The 23,306-nt window shown below is 47.4% G+C and overlaps 11 protein-coding genes across 11 annotated transcripts; 4 read left to right on the forward strand and 7 right to left on the reverse strand.

Moving 5' to 3' along the window:
* Positions 1-2,608: 2,608 nt before the first annotated feature.
* Positions 2,609-2,866, reverse strand: COCSADRAFT_74239 (uncharacterized protein; the record flags this gene model as incomplete). The annotated part of the gene is made up of 1 exon (XM_007699463.1): positions 2,609-2,866. A coding segment is annotated over one exon (258 nt), but the record flags the coding sequence as incomplete, so codon positions are not given.
* A 198-nt stretch (positions 2,867-3,064) lies between these two features.
* Positions 3,065-3,712, reverse strand: COCSADRAFT_47091 (uncharacterized protein; the record flags this gene model as incomplete). Its single annotated transcript, XM_007699447.1, has 2 exons — positions 3,065-3,421; positions 3,500-3,712. Coding segments are annotated over 2 exons (570 nt in total), but the record flags the coding sequence as incomplete, so codon positions are not given.
* Positions 3,713-3,898: 186 nt separating this feature from the next.
* COCSADRAFT_137314 (uncharacterized protein) lies at positions 3,899-4,585 on the reverse strand (the record flags this gene model as incomplete). The annotated part of the gene is made up of 2 exons (XM_007699464.1): positions 3,899-4,182; positions 4,250-4,585. 2 exons carry the CDS (start codon positions 4,583-4,585, stop codon positions 3,988-3,990), a joined length of 531 nt encoding a protein of 176 aa, XP_007697654.1. The 3' UTR covers positions 3,899-3,987.
* Positions 4,586-5,291: 706 nt separating this feature from the next.
* On the forward strand, positions 5,292-6,344 carry COCSADRAFT_34662 (uncharacterized protein). The gene has a single exon (XM_007699276.1). The coding sequence runs from the start codon at positions 5,301-5,303 to the stop codon at positions 6,009-6,011; it is 711 nt and encodes a 236-aa protein (XP_007697466.1). The 5' UTR covers positions 5,292-5,300; the 3' UTR covers positions 6,012-6,344.
* A 782-nt stretch (positions 6,345-7,126) lies between these two features.
* Positions 7,127-8,111, forward strand: COCSADRAFT_353049 (uncharacterized protein; the record flags this gene model as incomplete). The annotated part of the gene is given in 6 exon segments (XM_007699465.1): positions 7,127-7,129; positions 7,149-7,247; positions 7,431-7,502; positions 7,550-7,715; positions 7,764-8,003; positions 8,056-8,111. The coding sequence occupies 6 exon segments, from the start codon at positions 7,127-7,129 to the stop codon at positions 8,109-8,111; spliced, it is 636 nt and encodes a 211-aa protein (XP_007697655.1).
* A 480-nt stretch (positions 8,112-8,591) lies between these two features.
* On the reverse strand, positions 8,592-8,846 carry COCSADRAFT_158234 (uncharacterized protein; the record flags this gene model as incomplete). The annotated part of the gene is made up of 2 exons (XM_007699466.1): positions 8,592-8,690; positions 8,739-8,846. 2 exons carry the CDS (start codon positions 8,844-8,846, stop codon positions 8,592-8,594), a joined length of 207 nt encoding a protein of 68 aa, XP_007697656.1.
* A 776-nt stretch (positions 8,847-9,622) lies between these two features.
* On the forward strand, positions 9,623-10,203 carry COCSADRAFT_353052 (uncharacterized protein; the record flags this gene model as incomplete). Its single annotated transcript, XM_007699467.2, has 1 exon — positions 9,623-10,203. Exon 1 carries the CDS (start codon positions 9,970-9,972, stop codon positions 10,201-10,203), a length of 234 nt encoding a protein of 77 aa, XP_007697657.1. The 5' UTR covers positions 9,623-9,969.
* COCSADRAFT_294613 (uncharacterized protein) lies at positions 10,200-11,011 on the reverse strand. Its single transcript, XM_007699468.1, has one exon. The coding sequence runs from the start codon at positions 10,994-10,996 to the stop codon at positions 10,277-10,279; it is 720 nt and encodes a 239-aa protein (XP_007697658.1). The 5' UTR covers positions 10,997-11,011; the 3' UTR covers positions 10,200-10,276.
* A 4,097-nt stretch (positions 11,012-15,108) lies between these two features.
* Positions 15,109-15,369, forward strand: COCSADRAFT_34663 (uncharacterized protein; the record flags this gene model as incomplete). The annotated part of the gene is given in 3 exon segments (XM_007699277.1): positions 15,109-15,242; positions 15,259-15,261; positions 15,304-15,369. Coding segments are annotated over 3 exon segments (151 nt in total), but the record flags the coding sequence as incomplete, so codon positions are not given.
* A 1,583-nt stretch (positions 15,370-16,952) lies between these two features.
* Positions 16,953-17,216, reverse strand: COCSADRAFT_84519 (uncharacterized protein; the record flags this gene model as incomplete). The annotated part of the gene is made up of 1 exon (XM_007699469.1): positions 16,953-17,216. A coding segment is annotated over one exon (264 nt), but the record flags the coding sequence as incomplete, so codon positions are not given.
* A 627-nt stretch (positions 17,217-17,843) lies between these two features.
* On the reverse strand, positions 17,844-18,509 carry COCSADRAFT_294655 (uncharacterized protein). The gene has a single exon (XM_007699470.1). It carries the CDS (start codon positions 18,324-18,326, stop codon positions 18,120-18,122), a length of 207 nt encoding a protein of 68 aa, XP_007697660.1. The 5' UTR covers positions 18,327-18,509; the 3' UTR covers positions 17,844-18,119.
* Positions 18,510-23,306: the final 4,797 nt, after the last annotated feature.

A 23,306-nucleotide genomic window follows, 5' to 3' on the forward strand; every position in this document is an offset into this window, starting at 1 on the left:
GCACGTTTGTGCGCGCAGCTGAGCTATACGGGCCTATTAATAGCTATATTAAGTCTAAAATTGAAGAGCATAGTGCTGCAACAGCACCCTCGCGACGCCGGAAGAACTGCGAGCAGCTGCCCGCTGCGCAGCCCCGACTATACATACGTGAAGGCGGTCTAAGCGGCAAGGATTGGGCGACAATAGCAGAGTACATACGACTTCTTAAGCTATTTACTGAAGCTACAAAGCTACTTGAAGGCCGCGGACAACACGGCCGCCACGGCGCTATTTAGGAAGTTCTAGTAACGTTTAAGTGGCTTCTTAACCAGCTTAAGGCTCTTAAAGACCGTCTTAAGGATGTGAATTACGAAGATCTAGACGCGCCTGAAGATTATCTTATTACGAACATCAACCTTGCGCACAGTAAGCTTGCTAAGTACTACGCGAAATTTGACGACGCACCTGTCTACTACACTGCTACAATACTACACCCGCACTACAAGCACCACCTCTCAGCGCTCTAGAAGGTACCTAATACCCATGTTACTGCCCGTGACGGTGTTCACTATCGTGACGGCTAGCTAGACAATAACTACCGAGCATTCCTGCGCATGTGGCAGGGTCGGAAGGACGCCGCAACTATTCCAGCTCAGGTAGTTACACCGCCGCGTAAGAAGTCCCGGCTAGGGTTGTTAACGTCGCGATCAGCTTTTCTATAGTCGTCGATTGAGCAAAGTATACAGCAGGTAAAGGCAAGCCTTACGGAGGACGAGTATGAGATTTGGAAGCGGCAGCTAGTGTTAGCTGAGGAAGACCGGCTATCTCTCCACCCGCTTTTATACTAGGAGTCAGTTGCTGGGCAATTCCCTATACTCTCAAAGCTTGCTATCGACGTTCTAACAATACTAGCGGCAGCGGCAGACTGTGAGCAGACTTTCAGCGAGCTTGGCGACATGTTAGGTACGCGGAGACTCCATATGAAGCCAGAGCTTATTTCAGCTTTGCAGAGTTTAAAGAGCTGGAAAAGGCTTGGTATACAACCAACGACTACATCGGCTCTAGGGTCAGCGCGGACACTATCGGAGGAAGAAACCTCGAAAATACAAGAGCAGTTATCTCAGTTTAACGTCAGGTAACTCAGTTCAGTCAGTCTAGTCAGTCAGTTTGGTTCAATTGAAAAGTCTTGGCAGCCAGTCCAGTCCAGTCCAGTGACCTCACAACGTCAGTTCAGTCAGTCCGGAGCTCTTTAGACTGACTGAACTGACTGATAGCAACTCTGGTCTGGCTTGCGTCCATGCACCATCTCAAATGGTGTTTTCCAGTCCCTGCGTTGTACTGGAATTCGATTGAGGAGTCTTGTAGCGTGTGATACTATATGTGGCCAGAGCCTATGAGGAAACTTGCTCTGTATACGGAGTTTTCGGGCAGTGGCTATAATCACCCCCCCAGAACGTTCAGCAAGACCGTTCTGCTCTGGAGTATCTGCTGGAGATGATCGAAAAGTGATGCCTCTAGCTGTTACTAGCTCCTGCCAATCATTTCCAAGTCCTTTCTCGCCATCTGATTGGATGTATCTTGTGACAAATCCCCAGTTGTTGTTTGTTATTGCTAGGAATTCCTTGGTCACTGACACCAGCTCTTTCTGAGATTTGTTTGTTAAGTTGAATGAGATGTGATACGCTGAGTAGTCGCAGTAGAAGTGGACGACCCATGAGTCAGCGTTAAATGCTTTTTCCATATCGATAAGATCCATGTGGACTTTCTCGAATGGGTAGCTCCCCCTCCAGGTTGAAATTCTTGATATTTGCTGGTAGTGTTGTGCAAGCTCGCATGTCTCGCAGAGATCTGAGTCTCGCTCAAAGTTTTTCGAGCTTAGCTTCGCACCATGTACAGCCTCTGGTATATGTTGTATGGCTTCTTTGCGAATGTGTCCTAGCCTTGCGTGCCATACATCCACTGAAGCTGTTGATATGTTTGGAACTCTTGAAGACGCATACGCGTCTTTCCATGTTTGATTGCCTTGAGTCTTTACAACTCTAAACGCACCATGCTTTTCCACTTCAAATGCTTTTGATCCGTTCGAGAACTCCATCCAACACGTTCTTGTGTTAAAGAATAGTCCTTGTTTTTCCAAGACATGCGTACTTATTAGGTTCCAATGGAAGCCAGAGACATGCGCTACGTTCTTGAGCTGAATTTGGCTGTAGCCTGAAGTTGTTTTGACATTAACCAGTACAGTTCCAATACCCTCAATATGCGTGTTGGTGTTCCCAAAACGAATAATCTCGTTGTAGAGTGGCTTGTAGTGAACAAAGCGTGATCGGTCATTGCAGACATGTGTGTCTGCACAGTTATCCAGACGAAAATAGTTGTCAATGCTGTTGTCTTTCGTGACGCTTGATGCGAATCTTAGCGTTGCAAAGGAAGCCCTAGGTCTAGCTGATTGGGTGACAGCTATTGTGTCTGAGCTAGCTTGGCTTGTTGCTTTATTTTGCTGGCTATTCGCGCTTCCGCTGGGCCAAAAGTCTGGCAGCATCGTGTCGTTGCGGTGGAAATTCTTTTCAATCTTTTCACGCAAACGTTTGCTTCCCGCTACTGCAGCAATTACCTTAGATTGGATATGAATCTGCGGCTTCCATTTCGCTGGTGCCTTGTTAGGATTCAGATACCAGCAATCTAGGTAGTTATGCTGTATTCCACAGACACAGTCTCGAAGAGGAGCTACTTGAGTTTTAGAGGCTGAACTCGATCCAATCGCCTCTCGCTTCCGCCTGGGCTGGCCATCCTCCTCTTCTGACGTCTTGGGGTCACGACCGTGCTTTCTGCCCTGAAGCGTTGCGTGAGCTGCGCGACCTCTGGTGGATTTTTCACTCGGAGGTGCCATGCTTCTGAACTGCTTGATGCAGAAGCCTATCGTGACCCTGTTATCAGAGAGTGTTGGCTTTAGCCTACGAAAGGATCTGAGGGTCTTGTTGATCTTGTTCCTTGCTCTCTGCACTGCTGGAGCATCAACTTCGTCGACCGAGTCGTCAGAATCGTCAGAGTTGAAGTCATCTATCGATATAGACCTATGACTTGCTTGCTCTGGGCTTATTGTGTTCAACGCTTCAATAAGCGCGTCGGCAATGCCCTTCATGGCTGCTGTAGTCTGGTGTATGATCGAGGCTTGACTTTCAGTTTGCGCGTCTTTTGACTTCATGTAATTATAGAATGGTGGATTAATATCTCGACATGCTTCAATGAATGCTTCGCATATCTGTGGTTCACCAAGGTTCTCGATATTATACCGTTTTGCGCTGTTGACGAGTGTGGGCCAGCGTCCTAGCCATTTATCGATGCTTGTGTTGCCAGGACCTTTGCGGAGTTTTTCAAACTCGTTTCTGATTTCTTGGCGTTGGTCCTTTGCGTTGGGTTGTATGCTGTCTGATAGAGCGATAAGCTTGCTTCGCACGTCATGTTTGCCAAGATAGTGTTGCTTAAATTCTTGACAGACTGTGTAGTCAATCCGGTCTGAAACTTTGTCATATTTCTTCTTTTCGGAATCGAAGATACTCTGCAAGCTCTGGAACTTCTGGATAGTATCCTTGCTTGCTGAGTCTGATGGTTTTGTGGAGGTAAAGACCAAATTCTCAATACCCAATGGATCGCAGTACTTCCAAACGTCGTTTCGTTTAGCGAGATCCTCGATAGAGTTGTACCAATCGATCCAATCACTGCGATTGTTGAGCATTGGCAGATTGTGATCTTTAATCGACATGATTGGTTGTTGCGATGTTTAACAGGTGCGGGGTTGCGGATCCGCTCCAGTACTTGCAAGGGTTGTAGTTAAAGTTTGCGAATAGGATAGCTGTATCGCAGGAAGAAGGTTAACCGGGCTCATAACTGTCGCACTCTTTGGTGCGTGAGGAAAAATTGTGAAGAGGATTAATTCATTTTGTCTACGTCGTCTCATCTGCTTATATAGAGGCTATCGGTCATTCTACGGTCAAACGGTAGGTGATATGATCAGCAAAGTTCATGCTTCCGACAGCTGCGCAGTTTGCAACAATAACACATTGCAGCTGACTTGTTTAAGTCCAGAATATCAATACCAGACGTACACGTCCCAGACTCTAGATGGATTATCATCCCAGAATAAGTAGTGAAGGACCGAGTGCAACCATAGCATTCGACTGAAGGTTTCAGGTGCACTAGCTTGTGCTATTAGCTATTAGAGCGAGGACTGAATCAGGGTACGAGTAGTGCGTTCAAACACGGTAATACCCACATGTCGCAGGTTGTTGAGGCTATCGAAATGACGCTCGCATGTCGTACACACATTGTCATTCCTCAAATGGTCCTTGTACGCTTGGCTATCCGGTATCCACCACCCATCATCGTCACAACCATCGCACATAATCCTATGAAGCGTGCTGCGATTGTGTTGTACTAACTCGTCATAAGAGGAGCCGTCGAACTGGCAGACATCGCAAATGTGGTGACGAGCCGAGGCATCATAATGCTGGTCTCTTGCTCGACCGGTATCGAATGTTCGGTCGCAACGGTGGCAGTAAGGTTTTGTACGAGAACTAATATCAGCATAGCCTGTGTGGATAGCAGTCATAATGTCTAAACTATGTTAAGCAGAGAATGAGGAGTTGACTGGATGCATGGCCAAGGTCTGCGGGGCTGAAGTAAACCCGCCCGCCAAGATTCCACACAACAGCTACAGTGGTATCGTGCGTCCTTGTCAGCCGCCAGCCTTGCGTGATACTTTGGCTTGACCTCGCAGCGGCTGAATGGAGTCATCACGAATGTAGCGCAAGCCTGACCGATGCCCAGTACTCAGTAAATGCCATACCCGCGCCTTCGCATTTTTTAGCCTCACGCCTACCAACTCTGACATGTAGGTAAATAAATCATTGCTAACAGCGCTCGAGTATTCGAGTTTTGAAATCTAAACAAGCGCCAGCAGTCGCTATCGAATAGGGTGTACTCTCCCAAGCGTCACGCTGCTGCCTAAGGTGGCCTGTGCGTCGTCCTTGTTCTGCGTCTTAGGCACGTCGCGCCCGCCCTTGGGTGTTCATCCTTCTTTGAGTTGCGCGTCGCTCGATTGCCGCAACACCATAACATTCCAACTTTGCCTCTTGCAAACAAGTTTGGTCATGGCCCCAATTTTTCCACCCCCTCCTCCTCCCCCTCCTCCTCCATAGTAAGCTTATCTTAGTTTCTTCTACATTTCCCTTTGTGCTAACAATAGCCCTGTCAGTGGCGCCCCCTTTCCTGAAAAGCCTGCTATGCCCGTTATCTTCGACACCGACCTCACTACTGTCGTTGATATGACGAAAGCTAAGAATATCGCTGTGCACAAGATTGACAAATCGATTTGGCACCTGCAAGACTCTGACCGCATACTCAAAAGAGGGCCTAACGTCAAGGTCGCAGAGGCAGAAGCTTTGCGTTTTATTGCCTCATCAACCCATGTGCCTGTTCCAGAAGTTTTCGGCGCTTACGAAAAGGATGGCTTTGGTAATATCTTTATGTCTAGGGTTATTGGAACACCGCTGCATGACGTTCTGCATACCTTTGACGAAGCACAGGTAGAAAGAGTGACTACACAACTTTCAGGATTCGTCCAGAGCTGGATGGGTCTACGTGGTGACTTTTTTGGGTCTATGGGCTTTGAACCGTGTCGAGATGTCTTCTTTCAACATTTACCTGCCGCAAACATGCCAGACCGGGAATATGGCCCATTTAGGTCGCGTACAGAATACTGTAATGGGCTTATCGATGCACTTCGAAATTCCCGGCCTTATGGACGATTCGATGCCAATGATGCGCACCAGATAGAAAGAATCCAGCGTCTTGGGGACGGGTGCGCTGTATTCTGCCATGGAGATCTTACCCCAGACAATATACTCATTGATGACCAACTTAATGTGGTTGCTATCCTAGACATGGGAGTTTCAGGGTTCAGTATACCTGAACGTGAATACTTTGAAGCAAAGTCGCGCGCTCGTAATTCTTTGTGGTCTTCCATGATCGATTAGATAATCCCAAAGATACCGGATAATACTTATGCCTTACTATTAGAACTTGAGCGTGAGCTGGTTCGATATAGTGGACTATGAGGTTTACCTAATCCAGATCTCCCTTGTCACTCCAATTCTACCTTCTTGCTGCGGTCCATCTCCCACCCACTGCTGCTGCAACGTCTTTAGAAGGCTTCCCGACGATTCCTTCAATCCAACCTGAGGTACCGGTAGGGAGTAATTCCTCAGCTTCGAGTGCAATCACACAATCTAGAGTCTAATCTTGACATCAATCCTGCATTAATTAGAATTATATCCAATTAGCAATAGTGTCCTCACTTTATTATTCCGTGGTGCTGGTTCTTTTGATATGATATCAACAACCTAGTTGTACTTTGTCAGTTCAATGTAACCCAAAAGTACCCTCCCTTCACAAGTCTGGCTTTCTAGTAGGTGACCGCTTTAAGTTTCGAACTAATAAATCAATCCTTCAAAAGATATCAACTGTACGTGCAGGAGGTTTCCAACTTCGTTTCCCTGACGGAAAATCAGAAAACCCCAATAGGAGCGGTAGTTCGGGTCTTCTCCGTCCCCATAGATTCCGATCGACAACGTGTAGTACGACATCAGTCTCGCGCAACGCAGATTATTCCAAGCTTAGTATTGGGAGGTATTCAAGAAGATTAGAGAGGAGTGGAGGTCTGGCTGAACACGATAAATAAAGGGACTATGTTAAATACACGCAAAATGCAGCAGAGACAGATCTGGGATCATCTCCGCTTCCAAGTTCCTGCTAACTAATGCATCTACCTAGCAAGATCCAAATTCAGATCGAAGCAGGCGTCTCACCTGAACAAGGCAGCCCAGAAGGCTATCAAAAACGGGCGAATGACCGCAACTCCTCACAATGGCACCATCACCTATACTAGTATCCTAAACCCGAACTATGCAACCATCTCCCTAACTTTATGTCTAGGAATGAGGCACAGAAGCTGCTGGATCAGGTGAAGCTGTTATTGCCGCGCTTTCTCAAGCCAAGTAAACTGTTCATATTTAGGAGCAACCGCTTGATGATGTATAGCATAACAATTTCTATTCCGAAAATGACTTTTTTACTATAGGAAATCCACAAAATGGTACTATCACGATAGATAGGTTAGCTCCAAAAAGAAACGAACAGTTCCTGTCACCTCGGCCCTAAGTCTCAATAAGCGACTGATGCTCACTCTGCATCTAATTCGTCCTACCAACTGTGTGCGTTTATAATGATCTATATGCAGGTAATATGCGCCGCGCTGTATAGGGCTATTTACCCCTTTAGGGATTTAGAATGTCATTGCGTACCCCGTCCAACGACCTAACTAGTCTAGCTAAGACGAGTGGTATATAGTGAGCTTTCAATCCCTCTTACAAAATTACTCCTCTTCTAACCCGCAGTCCGTGCCTTCTCGGGAAGCCAAGAGAGTGATGAGTTCTCAAGATACTATTCTAGACGATACATTGTACCAAGTATGCATAGATGCTGCACGATTAACGATTATTGTTAATCATCTTAGGGATATCAAAACTGTCTACCAGTCAGAGATGATGCTGGTTACCCAGCTTCAGATCTAGCAAAACCAGCATCAGCAAGCAAGCAGTTGGGTGATAAGAAGAGCAAGGAGCAGCCTGGCAAATTCGCCTCGCGCGAGACCAAAGAAGCAGTCTCACACACCAACGCTAGTAAGTCTATCCTCCCTTTAGATTAAGTAGCGCTTAAAAATTATATAGAGCGCAAGCCCGAGGAGAGTGATACTAAAGTGGCAGATATCTTGGACGAATTGGAAAACATAAAGGGGCAGCTAAAACATACCTTAAGTGGTGTAGAGGACTTGATGTCTCGTCTCCGAGAAGCGCCCGAACAACACACTCATAGGACCTTGCATATGAGCGGCAAGCTCGTTAGATGGGTAGCTAGTACTAGTACCTACGGCGCTAAACACGATACACATCGCGCGAGGAAAAAAGCACGTAGATAATTCTAAACTTTGTAATAGTTCTTCGAACAACTTCTTTTAACTAGTTCCTACCTCAGATTTTCTCGCGGCTGCTTACTGGGAGGACTTAACAGAACGTTGAGAAAACAATAATCAAGCTTTCTGATGACGGCGACGCCATTGGCTTTGTGCTTTTACTAAGTGCACTATAAACACTAAGCTACTGAACCACCTTCGCTAACTTGCCGCGCTGAACATAATATCTTCTCCAAATCCTTAAATGTAATATCCGCTGTCTCAGTCATATCTGGTGATAAGTGTAGGGAGCTGTACTCCCAGCTGTTTTTCAGCTCAGCTTTCCTTTCGTACATACTACCTACATTAGGACAGTCATTTGTGTTAAAAGAACTATAACTGTAAGTTAAAGGTGACAAGGTACATATATTTGATGAGCTTTGGTTCAAGTATGAAGTTGGAGTTAATAGCTCGTGATTAGATACTGGAGCATTACTTGAAGTGCGTGGCGTATGGAAATTGGTATCTATCAAGGCCTCTGCTTTTGCTTCAGATCGACACAGAGCTATATAGGTTAGATATGCACTTTCTACTCAAAGATAAAGTTTTATTGCAGACTCGCACCCTTTTCAAACACTTCTATAGCTTCTAGGGCACGTAGCAGCTGCTTCTGTAGCGACCTGCTATCTAGCTCAAGCTCTCTGTTCTAAGGCTGTTAATAAGACGGTCTATGTTTGTACACTTGATCCCGAACCTGTCGTTCAAGAGCATCAATCTGGTCTTTGACCCTCTGGCGCGACCTTCGCTGACTCTCACGGTTTCTTTCTCTTTTCCTTGCAAGTTGGGCGGTTGTGGGTTTCATGATGTTTACAGATTTGCTTCTAATAACCACCTTTTCTCTAGAAAGATGCTCGTTCTAATTAGGTTGTTAGGGAGAAGAGTTGAACAAGATCAAAGTGGTGATTTCTGTGTAATCGACAAGACAACAATGATAATTAATAATTCTACAGATGCATCAATAAAATGATCCAGTAGAAAATGGAGATATGGGGTTAATGATATGGCTAGTTAACTAGGCTTTGTTGACCGCGCAGCGCTACCCGAAGAGACACGCGAATGCTGCTTAGCACGGATATCATAAGTCGCGCTTGTGGTATAGGGTAAGCGGAATATAAGCTAGGGTTAGTGTCTCGCATATGAGAAGTACTATGTAGAAAGCATTGATATTGTGGTTTAGTAGTAAATGATTTGTAGCGCAGCTATACTATGTATAGGTTATTGAGTGCTCGTAGGGCTGACGAGAGCCAAGCTTCTCGTGACCCTGATAAGCCTAGTTACACCGCTCTAATGCCCGAGGTTTTCCCTATTGTTATGATCCTCAAAAATTTGATAACAAGAGCTACTACCCTTAGTGGCGAGCTTACATAACCTAATAAATCTAACTATACCGCCTGCCTACTTATACTTCTCATAAACTGCAGCCCTGCGATATTGGGCCTTTTGCACCCTTGAAAACAGCCTATCGTGACCAAGTCGAACGCCGGAATCGAGGAGGCGTCGACGTAATTAGTAAAGAGCACTTTACCTACCTGTACAGTCTTGCATGGGGAAGAGCATTGAACTAAAGAAATATCAGGTCTAGGTAGGCTGCGACTAGCTTGTATCCTTTCAATCCAGACAGAGTATTGAAAGACATCCCGAAACCGCCAGCTGAAGTCCTCGTTCCTAAGACCGCCATTACGATCACTAACACGCATGACGCAATGCCTTAAACGCTTATGACACTAGTGGCGAGAGCGCTTACGTCGTTACACGATACGATTAAGCAAGATGCCGACGTGCTCGGTGAGACGAGAATGCACATACAGAAACTCGCAAATGCTGCCTAAAGCGCATTCGCTGAGCGAGTCCTCCTGAAAGACTGCAACCAATTCTTTTTCAAGATAAACAACGAAGCTAATGTTCGTCAATCGACCAGATTAGTTATGCCGGGAAAGGCAAAGATAATGAGCTTCAAAGACCATAAAGAGGCGAAAGCGAGGCGGGCTACAAATGAAGATGCTATCACAAAGAAAGAACAACGCAATCGTAAGTGTAAGGATCCTCCGCTACAAGTGCCCGTAGGTTCGCGAGCGGTTGAGGGTGAAGTAGTGAACGAAGCGCTAGCGACAACGAGTACTGCAACGCCATGGAGGGCTCTAATAGCGCGTATGTACTAGGTCAACGATTGCTTCTGTAAATTCATGTGATTACGAAGCTTGAGTTTATTGTCATGTGCTACACTCGTCTGTGCTAACGCTTCGGACTAATATCAATCGTCCTCATAGTTTGACCATTTGGCAAACCACCACTTTCGATTTGCGTCATCATTTTTCGCACATCTGAACCATTGTGTCCCATCGTACCTACGCCATAGATCGCTTCAGCCAACAACCGCAATTGCAGTGGCATCTTGTCATATCCATAATGCTGAATGACTTCATGTTTTGTCACTTTCTTCCTTATATCACTCCAGGCTCCACTCTCTCCAAAGATCACACACTCTTCGATCTTCTCCGGAGTCCACCATGGTGGAAGGAGGCCTTTGCATGCAGTTGCCCTGTTGAGGTACCGACGAAAGGGTTCAGTGCTGGTTGCAGCACCGGTGTAGATGCTTGGTGACGTGGTCTTGTTCTCGTAATCAAAGTCATCCGCTTGCCGGATACGAAAGGAGTCGATGAGAAGCTTAAATGTGTCGCTTTCCGGTCGATCATGCAGGTACGTGCCTTTATCGAGTCGAGTGAACGGATCGGATACATGTTGCTCAAGGTCGTGAAGACGAGGCGCGGCGTAGGGATTGGAGTGCTCGACGGGCTTAGAGCAAACTTTTTTGTGACTCTTATAGTCGGCCTTCTGACAGTCTCGACCACAATATAGAGCCGTCTTACAACGTGCACAAGCTTGGAGGCATGGGAGTCCTCTAGCATCGGCGGTGTTTTTGCAGTGGGCGCAGGTCTTTGTTTCGTTGGCCATATGAAATGAACAGCTTGAGCTACAAGCGGAAGATGTGAATTAAGTCTCAGGACTAGCACAAGCGCTATCAGGGTACGGGAGGACCAGTAGTGGGTTTAGTAATGAGGCTAAATGCCTAGCACGAGGTGGCGGCAAATTTCCGCCACACCACTGCTTGGCGTAATAATTTCCCATCTACCACCGTTTCAAATACACTACCACACACGTGACGTTAGCTTGTAAAATATCCCAAATGCCACTGTTTCTATCCCACATGCCACCGTTTAAAGCCTCAGCTAACGGGCACTTAGCCGCCTATAAGGGGTTTAAAAATAGCGAATCTAACGCCCCTGAGGGAAGGGTATAGGGCTTATGCAACCTCTCCCCAAAACTCCAAACATGACCGACCCTAAGGACTGCTTCTCTGATAATCTATTATCGGCCTTTAACCTCACAACAGACTGTTTAGACTCAACAGAACTACCTTATCGATGAACACTACTACGATAAGCCTGAGAAACGCTGCCCTACACGCTCTTGGATAGTAGACAAAGGCAGTATTAGTTTTATATAAAGAGAAGGGTTGAAAATTGTAATTTATAGTAGATCTAAATCTTTCTATAGTCTCACAATTGGCCTATTCGAGCTCTCTTTCTTGATCGCGTTGATAGGGCTGGAGGCTCTTCGCTTTGGACACTACTCTCTCCATTCGCCATAGGTCTTTTGTCTCTACTAGGTGGACTTGATGTGACATTATGGGTGATATGTGGAATAGATCCAGATGTCGCGATTGTAAAAGTATCGTTCGTAATAGTAGAATCCATATAAGTGACTTGTAAAGCGGCTAGATCTACTTGAGAGCCGCTGCTACTTTGCTGTTCATCATCTAGCCGTAGCTGCTGATCTACAATTGGCTGAAAGACTGGCGGTTTAGGAGATGTGGGCCGCAAGGTTGAATGTTCTGCTTCCGCTGTAGATGCCTGTGCTATATGAGGTTGACCGTCTTCATTGTTTCGGTTCTCGTTCACTGCTTGCCTAGCAGCTCCAATTCGCTGAGTCTGGTGGCGCTCTCTTATTGCCTCGATTTCTTTGAGGGATGCTTGTATAGCTCTGATCAGTTGCCACAAGGTATCGTGCTCTCTTAAGTCTAGAGGTTGGGAAATGAAAGATAGGGTAGACACGGTTTGATCAGTAAGTTGAGATGATGCCTCTTGATTAGATATAATCTGTTCGGAACAGCGCTGGATAGGTGTAATCTGAATAGGACGATTTGAAGCATCCGGGTGTTGTTGGAAATATGTTGCGCCTGATTGATATCGGTTTCGAGCCTCATCCTGTTGCTCCTTCCGACAGTTTGGTGATGCTAGATTTCCAAGTCTCCGGGCCTCTGTCTCCCGGGTCCTTCGCTTCATCCTTTTCTGGACCGGGCGACCTCGCGAGGGAGCATAAGGAGGTGGCTTTGTAACTCCATCAGGTTCGAGATCGTCCCGTAAAACCGGTAACAGAGAGTATTTATACTGCTCACGGTACTCAGATATCTTGTAGAACTTGGCAATATACTTCTCAAGTTTAGTATTAAAGAACCGACAAACGGCAATCGCATGTCTACAAGGAATTTTGTGATCCTGGAAAGCGAGACAGGAGCATTTCTGGGCTTTGAGCTGAACGAGACGAGTGTTCTGGTCCCCTGGGTTTGCTCGGTATGCTAGAGCTACTATATTCTCGCGCTCTTGAGGAGTCACAAGGTACTGGTTACTCTCCTCAAGCTCTTTCCGGAAATATGCCATAGTATAGTTGGTATACTTCTCGTCTTTCTGGGGGCTATGACGTCTTTCGTAAAATTTCGACATCATATATGTCCATATATGATGTAGTGAATGGAGAATTGGTAATTCACGGGCCTCCTATAGCTTGGTCTTAGTCGGAATAGAACAATAGGCTTTCTAATAGATTTACTTACCATCCATGCGCTATTTATCGACTTGGATATATTAGAATAAGTTTGACCAAACCGTGGGAAATCGACTAGTGGTGCATGTGATGTTGCGTAGTGCTTTGCATTGAGTTGATCCAGGTAGCGACGCGCAGGAGCAGAAAGAGACTCAATCTGATCCAAAAAGGCTTTAAATTTAGCCTTAGTCTCGACTAGACAAGCAGCTCTGAATATCTTCTCAACCTTTCTTCCAAATTCGTTTCTAACATTCTCTGCAAGATGTTGCGTGCAGTGATAGTGGAAAGCCTTTGGTAAAGCCTCTGCAACAGCTGGAACTAGACCTTTTGCTCGATCGCTAACGATTGTAAGATGCTCAAAATCGTCTCGTTCTTTCTCGGTAGTATCAAGGTTGTCGAGAAAGTATTCTCTGAAACCTTGTAGAAAGCTGAGCCACGATTCTTTAGACTCGTTTCTAGCGAATCCCCACATTAATGGTAGGATTTCCTCGTTAGCGTCAAGTGTTGTAAGAATAAGAAGAACTACGTTCTTTTCTGACTTCATATGGGCACCATCAACACAGATAAACTGTCGGGAGTGCCAAAATGCATGAATACAAGCCCTCGGTGCTACATAGCACCATTCAAAGGATCCATCATTATCCGTCGAAATAGCAGCGTTCGCCATCGAAGTAGCATAGTCTCCTTCGTCGTTCACATCTATATCTATATCAAGCCCGTTATCCGTGATTGTCCGAAGGAATGGAAGGATGAGCTGGAAGGACTTCGTCTTGTCCATGAAGGCACTCTTTTGGATCTCCTTCTTTGCGCGCCACGCTTGTAGGTACGATATCTGATTTGAGTGCTGAAGTCTTTCAGCAGTCTGAATCTGGCGTGGCCTCGTCCGAAAGTCGCTCTTAACCATATCTCCTTGTCGGTGGGCAATGAGCTTTGCACATCTTGATGCTTTCCAATCTTGATGGGAGCTAAGATCGCAGGTGTGAGGGACCAATTTCCGAAGCTCAAATTGATCGGATCGATTCATGTAAGCGATCCGGAGGAAGAATTTGCATCTAGCTTCCTCGCTCAAGCGGCAGATAGCGTGGAATCTCGTCCGATCGCTGGCAGCTACTTTGAATGAAAGTCTCTGGGTTACCATAACGTGAAGAACCGACTCTTTTGCTTCATCAATTGACACGAATGTCTGTCCGATAAATAGAGTACTAGGCAAATCCCTGGAGGATGCCATCGTAGTCAATTGTCGCTAGATTTTGTGTTAACCTCGCGTTAGAACGCGTCGACTCTTTAATCGCGTCAGACGCGTTATGAACCGTCACGGCTTTAGCCGGGCGCTGAGTCTGACGCGGATAACAGGAAGCCCCACCACCTAACACTAAAAACAACGACATTATACAGACTCTCGTGTAAAACTAGTTTGTCTACTGCCTAAAAGAGTCTAGGGGAGGTGCGAAACCTACTAATAAGACGGTGGCATGTGGGATAGAAACAGTGGCATTTGGGATATTTTACAAGCTAACGTCACGTGTGTGGTAGTGTATTTGAAACGGTGGTAGATGGGAAATTATTACACCAAGCAGTGGTGTGGCGGAAATTTGCCGTTTCTAGAAGCTTCTACGGTCAGATACTCAGTCTCACTACTGCAACACGACCTTGGCCGCCGTCGCTCTACTAAGAGACAATGCAGCAGTAGTTACTATCCTCGTATCGGCCCTCTTCCGGCCAATAGTTAATTAGGGTTTTCTTTCTAGTCAGTGTTACTCCACCGCCAAAGTCTATCCCTCCGCAACGGATATTAGATGAGTCAGCACTAAACACAATCACGGTATACCCTAGCAATAGCTTCTTAAGCGCTTAGGCCCCTAAAGCATCACCAGCTCCGTTACGTAGCATTAGGGGTTCGGCTTCACCGGCAATATAGTAATATTTGACTTAGTTGTTAGTAACGTCTCTGAAAGACTCTATCAGCACTAGCATACCTAGGATTTATGCTGCTAGTTAGCGCGTAGTCTGTCTTGTGCTATGCTAAGGGTCTAGAAGAGAAAGTGTCCTACTAACGTCTGTCCCTGTGTGAGGAGAAACTCTAACTAGTAACTACCCCGCAGCTTTCTTGCAGGGTCTGGCCTGTAATACGAGTAGAGGTACGGCTAGGTCTTATGTAACCCTACCTCTACCCTACCCTTATGTTACAAGTAACAAGAAGGATTCTCTCCTTGACAAGAGACGAGACGGCTGGAGGCCTATGGACGTCCACGTCAGAAGGTAATGATCATCGCGGGGCTTGGAGTCACGTGATGTGCCATCCCGCCAAGGCTGGCCATCCGGGATGGCAGTGCAGAATGGGATGGCAGTGCAGAATGGGATGGCAGTGCTATCATAACCATCCCGCCAAGATGGGATGGATGGGATGGCAAGACTGGAAGCAATGAGGATATAAGGATGGATGGATTTCATTATTTACTCTCGTTGTGGTCAACTCAAATTGTACTTTCTTACTAGTTACTTTACTTAACAAGATTGTTACCTGTTAGTCTATTGAATAGATTAATAGTTGTCGAACCTGTTGCCCCCTCTTCTACCAAGCACGCCACTCCACTGTCTTGCCAGACAACTTTCACGGAACACTAGCGTAAAGCTCACCGGCCTTAGTGTGGGACCCGGCAAGAGAAGTATAGATCCCAACCCCGTGTAACACCTTACCCCTATCTATTTGCCGGTCTAGTGCTTAGGTGTAGACATCTATAAATACTCATAAGACTTAAAACCTAAAGAGCAAGTCTCTCAAGTCTGACAAGTTTCGTTTTTTCTAGTACTGCAGTCGCGACTATGCAGCCTACTACTCTTATTATCATGCTAAGTCTAGGCGCTGTGGTATCAGGCCGTGATGTTCGTATTGTTTACTTTAATTAAATGAACATATCTCGCTAACGCAAGTAAAGCAATGCTTACATGCAAGTGGCCAAAGTGGAATTTGTTGTACCTTTAGGGGTGATAGAGGGCAGCCATCATGTGGCCAGGAGTGCGCCTCGGTACGTAATGTGCTTCTAACCTTTTTGCTGCCTAAACTTCGTTCTTACAGTCCTATTTAGTCTCGACCATGCCAAGTTAACCGAAATGGTTGCACTTATAATGAAGTGACGGAAGTAAACCCGCGTACTGGTATACCGAATAACTATGCGGCGTGTTCTTAGAGATGGGTTAGGCTTAGTTTGAACCTAATAAATATAACCGCCCGTCTAAAACAAGGCTATAGAGCTCTAAATATAAGCTATTATTACAAGACATCTTTTTATCCTTCTTGCAGGCTGTTGTAACGGCGCAGGCAAGACTAGGCGGATCAGTACCGGCAGTAGTGTCACTCAGAGGCATATGGGAGTGCGTGGTGTTACACGGGGTCTACGCTGGATAGGGAATACTTGCCTAGTCTCGATCCGGGTTAGGGCGAGACTGTAATATGAAGTAAACCGTGCGATTGTTTTCTGGCGATTCGTAGTGGAAAAGAGTTATGGATGTTAACCGAAAAGTAACAATCAATTCTATAAGAGTAGAATAACTAAGTATCAATCTGTGTAAGAGAAGAACTGTTGCACGCGTGGGTGCGGTGAAATTGATCTGTATTGTGTCTGCTATCTACCATCTTCATTTATGTGTAGTGTATAGCTATTGCTTTTTCTTGTTGAGGCAGTGCATCCTTGCTGCCGTTACAGTGGCTTGTTGCTTCAGTTCAGCTGAAGTCATTGCTTCTGCAGCCCTGCCTCGGCTGCGACAACTCTTATTCCAAGCCCTACGGACAGGCGTCTGTCTGATTGCGCACGTAATTTACAAAAAGCTACCCTTCTAGCTTATGTCGACAAAATCTCTTGACAAGTACTGATTAAGGCAGATAATGCGTATTTAGCAAATACATTAGATTCATAAAACTCTTAAAAGGCTAACTATGTTAGATAAATAAGATCAAAAGCATGTAACTTCGCGACCTAGTAATAACTATGCATGCTAAACGTATTATAAATTATTGACTATATTCTACCTACCAACCGCTTAGCGCCTTAAGTGACGATCGCGTATATGGGTGTTGGCTTCCAAGAATGCGCTGGCGCGACTGGAAGCATCTTTCCATCATCGTAAGAGCCTCCTCTCGACGATCTTGTGAATGCAGCGTATGAGCAAGATTGTGCATACTGGTCAGCGTATCTGGATGCTCGTCGCCAAGCAATCTCTTGCGCGTCTTCATCATTTGCATAAACAGCTCTTCAGCTTCCTTATACCTCCTATCATTGTACAGACTTATAGCATATTTCTATACAAGATCCGGCCTTTTCTTCTCGTCATCACCTGTCTAACTATGCGAGAGAGCATATAGGGCATGCGGAAGCAAGCGCCTCTACTTGCTTCTATTACTATGATTACCGTTCGGAAACACCTGGACCAACTGTGTGATGACGTGTTAAGTCCAATGTTGGAGCTATCTCTGAGCTTGTAGTCTAGCACGTAGGGCATCATGCACCAGCCGATGGACATCTAGTGCTAATTCGGCCGGGCGCCTGGTGATACACACACACACAATTTATGTATTTACGCCCGGCGGCCGAGCCGAAAGGGCTACTAACACTAGTCTAACTTTACACTTTCTATGTTACGTCTTGGTCTCCTTAGCCCATATGTCTTCTTTGGCCCCCTTCTTTATATAGCTTATTATCCAAGTCAAAGCCCTTACTTACTATCTTAGCACGCTTCTTCTCTATCTACTATTGTTCCTCATCAGATGCTCGTGGGTTAGTATTGCTGGTGGCAGACTGGCTTAGAGTCGGCTTCTCCAAGAGATTCTCCAAGTGTTCAACGTCCTATCTTCGGCGGCTGAAGCGCTGTCTGCTGTTAATTACACGAGACTGCTGATAAGTTTATGTTAGTGTCTATGGTTTACCTAGTGGTTAGTTAGATGTTAGTTTGCATCTAATCTTCGTGTTGCTATTGCGAATCGTATCGTCGCTCGCACTGCATCCATGTCTGGCGCCCATTTCGCGTCATCTGTCGCTGCTTTGCCGCCTAAGTAGAATGACATGTTTCCTCTGCTTATCTGCGTGTACTGCAGCATTTCCATCCGCTGTGTCGTCCACTTTCGGCAGCGGAACAGAAAATGCTCCACCGTCTCTGCTGCCTGGCCGCATTCGCATTGGTCTGTTGTTGATGCCTTAATTTAGTATTGATACGTGTTTAGCTGTGCCATGCCTGTTCTAAGCTGGGTAAGCACGCTGCTCTCTTTCCGCGAGAGCCCGTCGTAGAGTTGCCGTGTATGCTTTCCTGGCAGTGCTGCGTCGATTCGTTTAGAGTATGCTCCCACGTCTACTAGCACCTTCTTAGCTATGCCTTGCTTACGTGCTATGTTGTGCGTAGTTGATCGCATTCTAGGGAGCTGTGTCTGTGGCCTAGTGTTTGGTCTAGTTGCTATCTTTGCCTCTCGCTTGGCGAGGCTTGCGAGCTCACTCTCTTCGCTTGTAGGTAGCTATAGCACTGTTACTATATTACCGTCTCTTCTTAGTGTTTATACGGTTTTGTAGAACTGGCTGATGTAGCCTTGCCCTGATTGCTGGCGAGGTGCTCTGAGTGTAAGCACAGCGGCTTTGTTCCTTGTTATTAGTACTATATTGCGAAACCTTAGCTTTGGCAGCCTGCTTAACGCTTCAGCCATTGCTGCTAGCTCTGCTGAGTATAGGTTCTGTTCCTCTCTCTTGCCTAAAGTAACGGAGAAAGATTGTGTTTCGTTGCTTTGTATGCTGATCGCGCCTCTTATGCCGACTACTCCATTCCGCGCTGAGCTGCTTACGGCGATGCGTACCGCCCAGTTCGCCTCGAGGCTCTGTGTCGCGTTCTCCACTACGGTCTGCACTCTCTTCTCCTATGGTGCTAACACACCTGGCCGGATCGTCTCTATCTGCTCCATCTCTATGTCTTTGAGCGCTTCTGCCACCTGAAATAGTGGCGAACGGTACTGTCTTTTGAACTTTCGCATCCGTGATGTGTTTCGCCGTAGTGGGTTCGTCTTAGGCAGCGTATGGATGTCGGTCTATAGCTTGACTGCCCGCTTCTAGAACCGCTCATGTGCACTTGGGATGTGCGCCTCTGCCTCTGCTACCCATGTTGCCACCGTGCGGAACGTCCCGACGATCGCTTGTGCACATATTCTTTGCACCCTATTGATAGGTCTTATTAGCTTGTCTTTATAGACGTGCATCCACACGTTCGATGCGTAGTCTACTGTCGGCGCGACTGTTGCCGTGAACAACTGTCGTGCCACTATAGGTGAGAGCCCGCGCAGCCTTCTGAGTTCTAATGCTGTCTCTAGTCCCTTCGCAGCTGCTCTTGCGATGTGTTTGTGGTACTTAAGCCTGGCGTTTATGAGCACGCCGAGTATCTTAACGTGGTCCTTAGGCGATACGCTCTGCCCTTTGATGACGAAGGGTTTGGTAGTACTCTTATACGCCTTACGAGTAAAGTGAATAACGGCTGTCTTTTCTGCTTTAAACGTCGCTCTGCTTCTCCGTTCCCAGTCTAGTGCGTCTTGGATGATGGCGTTGATGCCCTCTCTATTGCTTTGCGCCGTCGGGCCTGTGATCTACGCAGTGAAGTCGTTAACGAACGCGATCGCGCCTCTATACGTGTCAATAGGTCGCTGTACTAGATCGGCGTTGAAGAAGAGAAATAGAATTGGCGATAGCGGAGATCCTTGCGGCAGACCTGCTTGTGGTAGTTCTTGGACCTTAGAAGCCTGTCTGTTGACCTGGATTGACGCTGTGCGCTCTGAGCAGAATGCCTCTACCTATCTAAGCAGCTCCTGCGGTATGCCTCGCGCTTTTATTCTCTGCAGTAATCTTTCCTTGCACACCCTATTGTACGCTCCTTTGACATTGAAGCTGATTAGGCTGATAGTCTGCCGACCCCGCCACGCGGTATAGATCTGTTCTTGGAGTAGCACGAGTGCTTGCTCGGCTGATCGCTGCTTGCGCGCTCTAAAGTGGTTGGTGGGCAGAAGCCTGTGGGTCTCTACTATGTGCGAAATCCTCTCTGCTACCACCGACTCTAGCACTTTGCCTAGCGTGGCTAATAGTGATATCGGCCTCCACGCTTTTGCGACAGTGTAGTCTTCTTTACCTGGCTTCTTGAGCGGTATAATCCTGGCGTGTCTCTATTGGCTGGGCAGCACTCTCTTCTCTAGCGACTGTCGGAATAGCGTAAGTATATGGTCTTTCACTACCGGCTAGACCTGTTTCTATACTATGATAGGCAGTCCGTCGTCTCTAGGTGCTTTCTATGACTTAGCGGCGTGCAACTGCCTTTCTACCTCCTCGAGCGTGATGATCGGCATTTTCACGGGTGCTCTCTGTGGCCTGGCTCCTTCGTCGTCGATGCTGCTAGGAAGCGGGGGGAAGAAGGTGCAGAGCAACTCCTCCGCTTGTTCTTTAAAGTCGCTTGTAGTTGTCCCGTCTGTTCTACGAAGTGCTGGGACTGTCCTGAACGCCTCGTTGCCCGCCTTTAGGTATTTGGCCGCATTCTAGATGTTATCGTTGTCCGCCAGGAAGTTATCCTAGTGCTTTCTCTTCTGTTGTCGAATGGCATTATGGTACTGCTTTGACGCTCCCTTTGCCGTCTCCTCTAGGTCCGGCCTAGCGACCCCTGTTCGTCTCGCGGCTCTCGCTTGGTTCCTCTAGTGCGTGTAAATGCGGCGCAACTGTGTTAGGTCCTGCGTCTACTACCTTTTTGCGTGTGGTGACGGCTTAGCTCTGGGTGTTAGTGTGTGCACCGCCTCTAGCACCGCCGCCATCAGTCTGTCGGTCCTCTGCTGTGTCGTGCCCCCTGGCGGCGTCCCGCTGAGCGCTCTAGCGATCCTGTCGTTGATTGCTTTCTACGGTGCGTTCTTGAGTAGAAGCTGCTCTTGCTGCTGCGACACGGGTACGGAGCTGTCGAAGACCGTCTCGATCATTTGGTGGTTGGAGCCGTGTTCGGTGTCGTGGGCGGCGCATCTTAGCAGCGTGTCTGCCAGCTCTTTTGACGCTAGCACTAAGTCGATTGTCGTCTCGTAGTCTCCGCACTGCCACGTCTTGGTGCCGCGCGGGAGTAGGCTACTGAGCGCGTGTTCTGTCATCAGATCGATGATCGGATCTGCCTCGCCCTGTCTGACCAGCGTCACATCCTCTCCTCCCCATAGCTGGTCGTGTTGATTGAAGTCGCCCGCCAGCACCACGTCCACCACTGTGCCGGCCTTTCTTCTCTCCTCCCTGATTACTTTGTCTAGCTTGTTGCATGCGTCTTGCAGTGCTTGCCGGTCTCCTCCTGGTATGTACACCGACACCACCAACACCCGACGCTCGTGTAGCCTATTGCTACACTCGCTTGCACAATCAGCTTCCGGTTGTGATACAGCACGCAGTTTCGACGTTGCATGTGCCTCTGTTGCGCTAAGCAAGCATTTTACCCGAGAAAGATTAGCGCATGCACAGCTGTGTATGCGCTAAGCCTTATCTAGCAAAGCGTTAACTTCGCGTGACAGGGGCCCTTGCATCGTCGAAACTGCGTGCTATATCAGGACCGGAAGCCGATTGTGCAAGCGAGTGTAGCAATAGGGGGCTACCTGCAAGCGAAGAGTGCGAGCTCGCAAGCCTCGCCAAGCAAGAGGCGAAGATGGCAACTAGACTGACTGCTAGGGTACAGACACAGCTTCCTAGAATGCGATCAACGACGCACAATATTGCACGTAAGCAAGGCATAGCCAAGAAGGTGCCAGCAGACGTGGGAGCATACTCTAAACGAATCGACACGGCACTGCCAGGAAAGCATACGCGGCAACTCTACGACGGGCTTTCGCGGAAAGAGAGCAGCGTGCTTGCCCAGCTTAGAACAGGCATGGCGCAGCTGAACACGTATCGGCACCGAATTAAAGCGTCAACGACAGACCAATGCGAATGCGGACAGGCAGCAGAGACGGTAGAGCACTTTCTATTCCGTTGCCGAAAATGGACGACACAGCGGATGGAAATGCTGCAGTGCACGCAGATGAATAGAGGAAACATATCGTTCTACCTAGGCGGCAAAGCGGCGACAGACGACGCGAAATGGGCGCCAGATATGAACGCAGTGCGAGCGACGATACGATTCGCAATAGCAACACGGAGACTCGATGCAAACTAATATCTAACTAACCACTAGGTAAACCTTAGCTACTAACGTAAACTTATTAGCAGCCTCGTGCAACAGAAGTAGACACCGCTTCAGCCGCCGAAGATAGGACGCTGAACACTTAGAGAATCTCTTGGAGATGCCGACTCTAAGCCAGTCTACCACCAGCAACACTAACCCACGAGCATCTGACGAGGAATAGCAGTAAATAGAGAAGAAGCATGCCAAGGTGTTAAGTAAGGGCTCTGACTTAGATGATAAGCTATATAAAGAAGCAGGCCAAAGAAGACATATGGGCTAAGGAGACCAAGACTAAGTAGAGAAAGTGTAGTTAGACTAGCGTTAGTAGCCCTTTCGGCTCGGCCGCCGGGCGTAAATAAATTGTGTGTGTGTAGCAATAGGGACTGTCAGCGACACTGCGTACGCTACTATACCTATCGCTGTAGATCGCCGGTACCACGTTTCGAAGCGAGTGTAACTCGTCCGAGGACAGCATCTCCGACTGGCTGTAGGTGAGCGGGGTATTTGTATAGGGATATGCCCAGGAGTTTGCGATCTGGACGCGTGAGAGAGATGGCCATCTCGACCCCTGAACGCGACCGCGACCGCGAAGCGACATCCTTACCAGCCGAGCTACTAGCACCACTGAAGAGACGCGCAAGAGACACCTCCGAGCAAAACGAACACTACCGCAGGCGACCCCTACAGCTAGACCTATCAGCCGACGACTCCGACACTATCCAGATCGAAAGCAGCCAACCTATCCGTCAAGCCAGGAAGAGCACCGCCACCAACAAAGATCTACTTACCGCGTTAACCAAAATCATCCAGCAGCAGAATGAAACGATCCAGAACCTCGAACGCGAAACAAGAGAGATTAGAAAGAACCAGCAAGCTATTATTGACCACAATGTGAAACTTATTGACGAGATTGCTGAGCTAAAGACACGCGTCGATGACCTCGTGGCAACAAACTCTGGTACGCGCACCTGGGCTGAGGTAGCGTCCTCAAGCGCACCTGCAGGACTAAACGCCACAGCCGCGCCGCTAGCAAGCCAGCAGCACGCTATCAGAACTAACCTCGCTTCTATCGACGTGCCCAGCGTCACCGTAGACATATCCAGGGCAGACGGTGAAAATGGCAGATTGTCAGCAGGGTCGGTCAGATCAGCTGTTGAAAAAGAGATGCGCACAATGGAGAACCGAGAAAACT

The sequence above is a fragment of the Bipolaris sorokiniana genome (assembly GCF_000338995.1).
Source record: "Bipolaris sorokiniana ND90Pr unplaced genomic scaffold COCSAscaffold_4, whole genome shotgun sequence".
Taxonomy (NCBI): domain Eukaryota; kingdom Fungi; phylum Ascomycota; class Dothideomycetes; order Pleosporales; family Pleosporaceae; genus Bipolaris; species Bipolaris sorokiniana.